This window comes from Mesitornis unicolor, unplaced genomic scaffold (genome assembly GCF_000695765.1).
Source record: "Mesitornis unicolor isolate BGI_N332 unplaced genomic scaffold, ASM69576v1 scaffold44676, whole genome shotgun sequence".
Lineage (NCBI taxonomy): Eukaryota > Metazoa > Chordata > Aves > Mesitornithiformes > Mesitornithidae > Mesitornis > Mesitornis unicolor.
The window spans coordinates 377-11,711 of record NW_010192510.1 but is presented as its reverse complement, the minus strand read 5'-3'; the positions used below and the strand labels follow the sequence as shown (position 1 = coordinate 11,711).

At 51.1% G+C, this 11,335-nt stretch overlaps 1 protein-coding gene across 1 annotated transcript; it reads right to left on the bottom strand.

Annotated features, from left to right (window-relative positions):
• Positions 1–3,904: 3,904 nt before the first annotated feature.
• On the bottom strand, positions 3,905–11,329 carry TXN2 (thioredoxin 2; the record flags this gene model as incomplete). Its single annotated transcript, XM_010187116.1, has 3 exons — positions 3,905–4,643; positions 9,521–9,644; positions 11,194–11,329. Coding segments are annotated over 3 exons (377 nt in total), but the record flags the coding sequence as incomplete, so codon positions are not given.
• Positions 11,330–11,335: the final 6 nt, after the last annotated feature.

The following is an 11,335-nucleotide window of genomic DNA, read 5'->3' as shown; positions in this document are numbered from 1 at the left end:
CCCTGAGCGGGAGAGCAAGCAGGCTGGCTCCTGTCCTCATCTGTCAGCAGCTACAGCTGCTGGGGACAGCTGTGAGCCCCAGAAGCTTGTGGCACTCTCCACAACAGAGAACAAGAATGTGTGAGTGGGTAAACACACACACGCATGTGCACGGACATTTCTCCACAGAAGCTGCAGGCCATGGAGGAAAAAAACAATCAATTTTAGTGCATTTTTATTGCAACTGTTTGGATTACAAGGGCCTAGGAAGTTGATGTGGGCAGGCGGGAGGTTGGGTGCTGCTCTGTTGCCCACAGCTGCCAGCTCTCCTCCACCCACAGGGGATAAGCAGCTCCAGCATCCCCATTTGACCTTTCCATGTGGGACCAGTCTCCCTGTCTCACCACCCAGGCAAGCAGCCACAGGGTTTCTCCTCACTCTATCCCTGCTAGGATTTGGAGTGCCACATTTTCAAGCTCTCCCCAGGAGGTCTCTGGTTTCCACCCATTTGGCTCCTCTGAGTGAAAGAAATTTGGTGTCTGTCCTCCTCCCACCCTTTACCATTATCACAGGTTTCCCCTGCTGCTCCTGTCTCCATCCTTCTAGATGGTAGGATGCTCCCTGGGGTAAAAAAGCAACCAGGCATGGCTCAGCATAGCAGCCCCTTCTGACATTGCACCCAGTCCACAGGTACCACTCTCACTATGAGTTGCCTCTTTGTTGCCTGATAAAGGTTTTTAAGAGGGAAAGTGTTGCTGAAATCCAAAAACTGCAGAGGCAGAGAAACCACGAAGCTCACAAGTGTGCTCCGTGTCCTTGAGAACAGCAGCAGAAAAGCACCAGTGTGTGTGATGGACTTGAGCCTGGGTGGGTTGCAGGGGCAGGTAATGAGTATGGGACTGTGTAACAGGTGATCTGGTTTGGTTTTGCTTTGGAGGTGAAGTCTACAACCGTTTTTATCTTATCTTTTTATTGCTTAGGATATTGCAGCTGTGCACGCTGTTATTATTTAACTTGCAGGAAGCCGAAACTCGCAGCAAGCACTTAACGCAATTCAGCAACAGTTCTGAACAATGCTGGGCTTAACACTGCTGCTAGCAGCCTTGCAGGGCTGGAGATTTTAATTGCCTATTCTGCCCGAATCCTATAATTACTTGGTTGAAAAAAATTGGGGGTGAGGGGGGGAAAAGCTAAAAGTGATGTTAGGGTAACCAGCCCGGCTGGGCTGAGGAAAGGCCCTGCCGAGGGCAGCGTTAGTGGCAGCCATTTCCCTGTTGACACGGAGCTGCTCTCTGTTTTGTTTTTTGCACAGGTGGAATCGTATAATATGCTGATAAAGCAAAGGATTTACTGTCAATGCTGGGTGGCTGGGCTCCAGAGGCCAGACCTGCTGGGAGCCAAACATGGCCAAAACTGTCCTCTTCAGAGCTGTAGGGGACCACATATACACAAGTCCCTCTGTGCTGCAAACCTGAGTTTCCCATCCACTACCAGTGCTTGAAGCTGCTCTCAGCGTAGCACCTCTAGCAGAAAAGGTTGCAGCTCTCTCACTTTACAGGCATTTGCCATGGCACAGAGCAGTTAGAGATTAAGACAGAGCTTAGTGGGCAGGCACAAACATTTTGGGGAAAGGAGCAGCTGCGTTAGAGCTCAATGCAAGTGTAAAGCCAACAGAAATGAATGGAAAACCTCTGCTTGCCTGGGATCAGGTGCCTTGGGCAAGACTGTGAGGACAGAGGCCCTTGACTTTTGGGAGAGGAAAACTCATCACTGGGTTCAGAATGCACCTGGAGGGAAAAGTGGGTTTAGCTCAGCTCTGCTTCCCTTGGGAAGGCACCGACTGCCATGTCCTCTTAAAATAGCAACCAGGAACATTAAAAGCTGAGAAAGCTGCTGTAATGCAGGCAGGATTGGGCAAGAGAGAGCAAATGCTTAACAGATCAGAGGAGCATTCGATGTGCTTAACTCCAAAAGAGAAAACCAACTGCACCCTTGTTGGAGTGAGCAGAGGGGAAACACTTTCCCAGCTAATGTGGAAAAAGCAGCCACTGCTGAGGAATTACCTATAGCTTCAGCTCTCTTCTCTGGGGAAAGACCAACGTCGTGTTCAGGTGGCATGAAAATTGCTGTGCAACCCCTCTTTTTAACCACTACACAAATACACTGCTGGTAGTGCTTCCCGCTTGCACCTCCTCTGTTATTAACAGCAGCTGTGGGAATCCCTGAAGCAGTCGGCAAACAGGGAGCCAGATTAAAACCCTGTCACAGAAAACACCCTTGTGCTGCGGGTCCTGTCCTGTGGTGAAAACTGTGCAAAGCGCTTGGGGAATCTCAAGGTGCCCCCAAACTCCTATTTCTCTCCACCCGTTACGCTGTTTCTGAAGGACTTCCACAGGGCACCGTGTACGTGGGCCTTCAGAACTTATCTCAAAGAAACAGTTGTGGCCTTCACATAATGCACCCTAAAGCATGCTGGAGCTTTAGTAGCTGAATGGCAGCTTAGCTCCACTTTTCCTTAAAAGGAAGTGATAAAATAGCTAATTTATACTGCCCCTTAATTACACAATGCAAAGTCACTGTGTTTTTTCCTGTTCTGGAGGATGGTGAAGCATGAAAGTTAACTATTGTCGGGTACGTGACGCTGTTCCCCTACTTTTCCTGCTCATGCAGGAAAATGGAGAGAGTCTTTACTAGAAGTGTTTACAGAGCAGGAACACCAAAACTGCAGGGCAAATTGCCTGGCCTGAAACATGAGAAGGACACCACAGAAGCTTTGCTGCTTAAATTGCCTGGCCTGAAACATGAGAAGGACACAAGCAGCAAAGCTTCTGTGGTCTCCCAAATCAAATAAAATACCGGTTTTTACTGATCGCAACTGACCAGCAGTTCTTTACCAAATTACATCCTGATGACATCACCTCTAGCAGCACGCTGGGGGCGAGATCAGCCAAACCCAGACGGGGAGGTGCCCATCTCAGGAGACCAGCACCACCTCATGCTGGTGCCCAGGCCTCGGGGTGATGGAAGCAGGTGGGAGCAGCGATGCTCGCAGCACTGCAGTTGCAGCAGGACGCACAGGACTTGGATTGCCACTCCCCTGCTCCTTCAAAGGTCAAAAATCCTTATTGCAGAGGTGCAGAAAAAATTTGCCTTGCCGCTCGTAACAACCTATGCCAGGGAGGCAAAATGGAGCAGAGCCAAAGCAGAGACTTAAGAGTGATTGAAGGAAACAGAAGCTGGGAAGGAAAAAAAGCAGCAGCTTGTACATGGTTATTAAGCACTTACAATGTTCTCATGCAGCTTAGATAAGCAAACTGGAATTAAGCATTACAGCAGGCATCAGCCCTGGTGCTGTACTCTGCCTACAAGCGCACGAGGAGGCTGGCAGCGCTTAGAAGCCAAGTTGAGTGGAAGCAGGTGTATATGGGGAGGAGGAGGAAGAGATGGGAAGGGCTGAAGGCTGCTTGCCATACCAACGCACAACTGCCTCCCTTAGTCTAAAGGTCAGGGCAAGTAAAAGTCAAAATACTGCCTTCTGACAGGGCTCACCTGTGTGAGCAGATTTAATCACTCACGCAAGAAAGAAGGAGGCTCTCGGGCTCCTCAGGCAGGAAAGGAGTGAGGAAAAGCACAGGGGAGCGAGCACAGCTCAGGTTCCTTGTGCACTGTGAGCTGCTGTTCCCCTGCGTGCAGGAGGCAAGTCCTTCTTCTGGTGTCCGGGATACAGCAGCACCCAAACAAGATCCTGGAAGCAGCACTAGAAACCTTGTGAAAGTAATCCCCTTGTTTGTTTTTCAGCACATTTTGTTTTAGTAGGGATCAGGTCATAACCTGTGCTCTCCCAACCCATCCAAACCAGCTGCTGAGCTGCTGATGCTCCCTCTCACCTCTCTGGACAGACAAGAGACTTTTCTGTGATTTCCGAGAATCCAGTTTTATTCTCCAGCTAGACAGCAGTGACCTATAAAGTTCTCTTTATTACAGACCTACAAAAGGAGATCCATAAAATACTTCTATTCTTTTTTATAAAATTATGATGGGAGCCCATGGATTTGTGGAGGAGTTGTACCCGTCCCAGTGACACCAGGAGAGAGGGACAAAGGGACAGGTTTCACGGACAAAGCAGAGGCATTCTAAGCTTTAAACAAACCCACCTAGGGCAGGTATGTACCCACGTGTTGCAAGGAGCAGCTGCCCTCTGCTCTGGGCCATCAGATGCTAGGCAAAGAGAAAAACATTCCTCCTCTTAACTCAGCAGCAGCAGCTTCGCACATCAGCTCTTTGCTGATAAACACAGGCTCCTAATTCCAGCCACATTCCCCAATTTGAGAATAAGCAGACCTCAGCATCCTCTACAACTGCTGCTGCTGGAGAGAAGGGGGAGTGGGAGGGAAGGGGTACAACACTGTCCATCTCCAAAGAAACCCAAACCAGAAGAAAACCCCAGGTCATACAAGGCAGGCAGTTGACGTGCCCCTCAGCACTCCCAGGCAAGGAATGTGCAACATGGACATGTCCAGAGGCAGAGGTACAGCCACCCTTTCACTTCAGGCTCCAATGAGTTTCTTGAGGAATGCCTCCAGCTGATCCTCGTCCTTTATCCCCACAAACTTATCCACCACGTCTCCGTTCTTCATAGCCAGCACAGTTGGCACTGCTGACACCTGGGGGCAAGAGAAACAGGGAGACACAGGTGAGCAGAGGCTGCGGGGAGCCCAGCTGCACCCTGGGCCCAAATGAAGCTCTACAGCAGTGGCTACAAGGGAGCTGAGCACGCACTGCTCAGGGGTAACGTGTCCGCATGCAAAACATGGGCCAGCCAAACAACACGTTCCTCCTCCCCCTGTGGCCTCACCTCTGCACTGAATCACAGCGCAGTGCTTAAGTCAAGGCTGAGCAGCTTTCTGAGTTTAAATAAGATGCAGAATTTTAAAGACAAATCCAAAGCTAACATAAAGACAAACAGGTAAAGCTTTTCCTCATCTCCAGTACAAATTCCTCTTGTCCTTCCCTTTAGTACTATCATAAGCAAACAAACCCAGTCTTTTACTGGGACACCTCTCACACATGGTGACCTTTGGACATTTTATGGCCTGGGTGATATCAGACTGGACCCATGTTCTTCTCCAGACAGGACTGGAGCTTGGGGAGGGTTCTCCACCCACCACTGCACAGGCAAATTTCCTGCTCCACGGTAATCACAACCCCCTCCAACCCATCTTTCCTTTTCTGCTCCTGTTTTCAGCGGTTTAGCTGGTCACACACCAGTGGCTGTCCACTGCAGATCCCTGAGGATTAGGTAAGAAGTGAAAAAAATCACTCTGCCCAGAGCCAGCAGGCAGCTGTGCTGCTCCGGTCGCTGCTTTTTTAGCCCAGAATAGTTTTCTGGGAATTATCCAAGAGAACAGTGGTGGAAATGACAACGCTCCCCAAGGACTTGCTGGCTGACCAGCGCCAGAAGAGACACTGGGGACACGATCAAGAGATGGAGCAACCAGAGCTTGGAGAACTTCAGGCAGGGAGAGATCTGGTCCCGTTTCTGACCCCACAGCTTTGGTGTCCTTATCTCTGCAAAGCCTCCCCCCCAAAACACATCCTGTCCTTATCTCGCCTGCTGCCTCCCCACCAGCCTGTGGGGCCTTCCCGTGTGTGCTGCCAGCCCCGCTGCCAGTGAGGATCTGCAAATCCTTCCTTGGGAAACCCGCCAGAGGGTTGGCTTTCGTCCCATCGGGAGCCTGAGATGAAAGGGACATTTTGTGCTTCCCTTCCCACATGGTCCTGGCTGGTCAGCCAGTCCAGCGTGGCTCCCTGCAGTCTGTCTGTCCTGCAGGGCCTGTGCAGCCTCATCTGAAGAGATGGGATCACCAGGCTGCTGCAATGTGCGATCTTCAGCTCCTCCTAGTGACTGGCGGGAGCGGATCCAGAGGGCTCGGGGCTCTGCACTGGTGAAGGTGCCACCAACGTGCTCCCTTGTGATTTTAGGGGTGAGAAAGAACAGTACTAGCACTGCACTCAACTGGTCTCTCTCTCCCTGAGAAGGGCAAAGTTCCTGTTGAGACTTCCTCTGGTTTGCAAAGTGGGTTAGTAACAATCAGAGTTGTCCCAGCTCCATCCAAAAAACCAGCACATCCAACCAGCAACAAGAAGCATCAGGCCACCACAACCTGGGTGACGAGTGGGCAACTCTTCAAAGCACTTGGCTAATACCAAGGTGCACGGCTCTGCATGCTGCCCAGCGCTCTCATGAGGTTCTCGCAGCCTTGTTCCCTCCACCTCTTCTCCTTTCCATGCTGGTGAGCAAACCCCGGGAACACACGGCAGGTCTGGGGCTGGCACTGCAGAGCTGGGTGAGAACCAGGGGCACCAAGCAACTCTCCTCTGCCCAGAAAACACAATGCTTTGGACAGCTTCCTTCCTGCAAGGGCGTCTCGTTAACAGAGCACGTACTTTGTTTTGCTGCTTGAGAAGCAAATGTCATGGGAATTGTTTCTGCCTTTTTTTTTTTTTTCCCCCCCTCCTCTTCTCCTTTTCTTCTTTTTTTGGTCCCATCTGCCCTGAACCTAAATGAACCCTCCTCCTCCCTTGAGAGCATTTCTAGAGAAAAAGTCAGGCTGCTTTTGATCAGCGCTGACCACAGGATAAATAAATAAATGCGGCCATGCAGGCTATTCCTGGCAGTGCCCGTACCAAGGGAATTCTCTCCCATCCGAAACTGGGGCTTTTATACAAGCTCGGATGCCGTGCAACAGAGCAGGGGGAAGAATTTCACCCGGGCTTTAGGATGAGGTTAAAACAGGACCGAACTCTGCTGATGAACGACCTTTCCGCTGCTATCCAACAGCTCTCCCGGGCTGCCCACTCACAGTGGCCGGAGAAGGGGCTGCCCTTTCCCACTGGCCACGCGTGTGGGCAAAAGGCCAAGGCAAGAGATGAATCTGAAGAATTTTAAGAGACAGCAGATGCAACAGAAGTGTTCCTCCTTCCTTTCTGCTCTCAGGGCGAGAGGTCAGGAGCGGGCTGGAGCAGCGCAGAAAGGCTACAACCAGAGATGAAAGGTGTGAGATGAAAGCAGGAATCCCCAGAGAAAGAACTTTTGTGTTGGGCATAACAGGACGGGGAAGGGCACCGGGGACATTTTTGTTCACAGGAAACGTGTCCACGCTTCGTGCTAAGCCGAGACGGCTGGGAGCCAAGGGCAGACGGCAGCGCCAGTGAAGGAATGCATCAGCATTCCTCGGCTCTTCCAGGGGGTCTCTCCCCCTTGCCCTGCCTCCCCCCGCACCAAGAGGGCTGCTGAAGCGGATGCTGTGCAACCAGGCAGCAAGCTGGGGGCTGCGTGCGTGGGCAGGGGAATAAACATGGATGGAAGGAGACTTCCTGGCAGCTCGTGGGGGAGTTGTGAGGGTAGCATGGACACTTAAAAACCCTCGAAACAACTTTCTCAGGCTGCAGATATCTGATCCCCAACAGAATGGCTTTTAAACAAATAAATCTTTCCTGATTCCTCCCAAACACCGCCTTTGGTTTTCCTGATCTCTAACAAATTCTACTTTTGGGCTCTCTTTCATCTCAACTTGGTGTCTTCCCATCAGCCCTTACACTCATATCTCCTTAAGTGGCAACTTCTCACAAGATGAAGCAAAGCCAAGTATGTACTCAGCATGTGAACCCAACTTCTGCCTTTGAAAGGATGGCTCAAACTATGAAGATCAAAGCAAAAATTTATCCTTTACCCCTTTCCATTTGCAGCTATCCTGCTCAGACACTGCTTAGGGATGGGGTTTTAGCCATGCAGAAAATGGTCAAGTCCAGATAACACACCATCTCTGAGAGCAGAGGGCACAACACCATCTCCAGGCCTTCCTGCAAAACAAAGACTTCACTATGTCTGTACGTAAGGCTCCAAGAAGGAATTGCTGGCAGCCAGCCCTTACCTGCAGCCTGAATCCTGCCTGTACTGATGCCACCAGGGCTGCAGGACAGCAGACCCTGCAGACAAACACACGTACATGGCACCAAACCGGCACAACTCGCGAACTTTCAGCCTCTTCTCAAAGACCTTTCTTCACACACTCTGTCTGCCGTTTTCCAGTCATCTGAGATTATCCTCTTGTAATCCCAACTAATTTGATCTACTGGAAGGCTTGGAACAATAGAAAAGTTAAGATAATAATCTCTATTCTCTTCGCCTTTTCTCCTAGGGTGGGTGCTACCAGAGCCTTGCCTGCATCTATGAGGATTAATGCACTTTCCAACTACCACTGAAACAACCTCATCCTCTTGAGCTTCTCACCAGCACCCTCAAGCTACGCAGCCTTTGGGCTTGCAACACACAGCCCTGCTCAGGAGCCAGCAGCCACCTTCCTTGCCTGGGGGCACATCTGCCAGCATGCCACCACCAAGGAGAGCACCAGAGGCTCCTCATGCTCAGCTTGTGGAAGCCACAAGTCACATCTGTGGGTGCCACCTGGGTGGACACGCCACCACAGCACAGGCAGAAAGGTCTCTTTGGGAAAGAGTGGGAGAGAACAAGCTGTTTCCGCTTCCTTCTCCTTTTGGCCCGGTATGGTGTGGGAACAGCACAGAGCATCTCCTCCAGGCTCAGCAAAATCACAGCTTGCTCAGGTTCACACTTCGCTGGGCAACTCCAGGAGCTTCCTGTGGTAGCATCTGCCCTGGGAGCAGGGATTCATCTATGGAGGGGGAGCAGCTCCATCTGCATATGTGAGTCAAAATTAAGCAGTTTCTTCCCTGTAAAACACAGCAGCAGGATGCCCTGACTCCGTAGACCACACTGTTGTTTACAAGGAGAGACAACGGGGGCGAGCACAGGCGACAGAAGGATTTTTGCATTTCTTAAACTACCTAATCACTGACACAGGGAAAAGATAAATGAATCACGTAAACAAAGGCTGTGACCTTCTCCAGTCACTGCTTCTTCCTGGGAGCAAGGCAGCACAGGGAACACGCACATCAGGCGTTTAAAACACCAGTGTAAACACCAAGATGGGATGGTGCTCCCAATCCCAATGCACGTTCTCCAATCTGTCTTCCACCTGTCCAAAAAACCCCCAGTGTCCCCCCGTGCTGCAGCTTAAGGATGTTATTACCCAGCAAGAAATCCTGAACAAAGAAGGCAAAGAGGACAGGGTGGCTGCACGAAGAACCACATCCAAGAGCAGAACAGACTGGGATTTGCTGCTTTGCATTCCTGCCCTGGATCTGAGTGGCCTATGCACCCAGTAAAATACTGCACATGGCTGGAGGCCAGGCAAACATTTACATCAACACACACCTGCGAGGCTTAGAGGACGCCTTTCTGCTGAATTAAAGGTGGGGACACTGAACACAAGCAGAAGAGCTGGAGGAGAGCCAAGCAGCAAAATCCACCTACTAATGAGCAACCCCAGGGTTCAGGAACCTATAGGCATTGGGCTTCCCCTCCACATCAATGCTGCTCCCATGCAGGCACACCGCTCCCCAGGGAGGGAGTTTCCTCACACCGCCAGCAAAGGAAAGCCCGTGCTCTTCTGCCTCCTACCTCGTACTCAATAGCAAGGTCTGTGTGATCGTCAATGTCCACTTTGGCCATCAGCACCTTCCCTTCCTGCTTGGCCACCATCTTCTCTAACCTGGGGCCTAGGATCTTGCAGGGGCCGCACCACCTGATGGAGAAAGAGGAAAGGGAGAGTTAGAGGCAGGAAGCGCAGCAGTGTCCATGAAAGGCTTGCTGGTACGCCAATGCCTTTACCGTCATTGCCTTTCCATTCGGGAGCCAGCCTGGAAACAGCATTCCCAAATCATGGCTTACAAAAGTGTTTCTCTCACGCTCTGTCAACGGCTTTTTGTGCGTGTGCGGGGTGGGGGGCTGAGAGGAAGAAGAGGTCACCATTCAGCACTCATGGTGCTTTTGATGTCATTTCGACTACACTGCAGTCTGCTCTGCCATCCTTGGTGCTCCTCCTGCCCCCTCTTCTCGGCTGTTCATCCTTACCCCACTTTGTGTCCTCGCTTCTGCGTACATGCAGAGCTGTGACCCTGTAAGGCTACAGAGCTGCCCTGGAGCAAGTGTCGCTGCCAGGCACGGGGGTTGCAGCCCATGCTCAAATCAGCAGATCACAGACTTCCCCTCTGCACTCATTGCAGGGTTTACAGAAATTCCCCTTTAGCTGTAAAATTTGCAGAGGCATCACATCTGTTCAAAAACACCCCCTGCATCCTCTAACTGCACCCGCTAGGATGGTATGAACTTAGTTCAAGGAAAACGTGACTTAAAGCTCTAAGTGCCCTTTTCTTTTAAAACTGAAGCTCTGGTAAATTTTGTTCCTTCTCAGCCTCCCTCTGCACCAAGTTTCGGCTTTCAATTATTTGTCCTCTTCTCTCTGGGTGATCTCAAGTAACGTTCATTTGGGTTTGGCAGTTGGCTCTATTTAGAGGAATTTTGGGGGTGTTTCATTCTCTGCTTGCCCAGAATTTGCCACAACAGGCTCATGTGACAGCACTGCAGGACTACAAAAATACGTGAGAAAACAAAGATAAAATCAGTATCATTAGTCCAGCAGATAACATCTAGGAATATTTTTACTGGCAAGAGGATGACAATGTTTTTATTGATGACAAATGCTGCCGTTGGTGTCATGTGGCTGTTATTAATACAGAAAGGCATTTGCTGTGAAAAGCCCTGCCTCAAGAGCATGCAGCATAAGGAAACTGGAAAGACACAACATGACGGTGCAAGGGTACACCGAGTGCAGTGTTCTTCCATGGCTGTTAACGTCATTTAGTGTTTTTAAGAGGACGTCTAGTCCACAAAGCTAAAAAAAGGGAGCTATCAGAGCTTTTTCTCAGGGTGTCTTTTGCAGGATGATGCAACGTCAGGGCCAGGGTGACACCTGAGCGCTTGGGAGGTGCAGCTACACCACCCTGGGCAACGCCTTCCTGCCACTCGCGTTTTATGCTCCTGCAGGGTGTAGCTACACCTACAGCAGTGCAACCCGACAAGCCAAACCTCTCTGCATTGCGCTGTAGGGGCAGAGGCACCTTTTAACACCAGACACCTGGCAGAGCAGTCAGGAGCTCCACAGCCTGGGAAGCCCTCAGGGCGTACTCACATCCCTGGTGAGCCCAGAACACCACCATGTCAGGAAAGCAGCAGGGACACACCTGCATATGTCATGGCAGAGAGGGGTGCGAGAGCCACGGTGAGGAACTTACTGCGCGTGGAAGTCCACCACAACGGGTTTGGGGTTGTTCACCACCCGGTCCTGGAAGTCACTGCCGTCCTGCACATTGAAGGTGCTCCTGCAGCCCGCTGAGGTGCTGAAGGCCCGGCCATGTGGTGCCAGGGGGCCTTGTG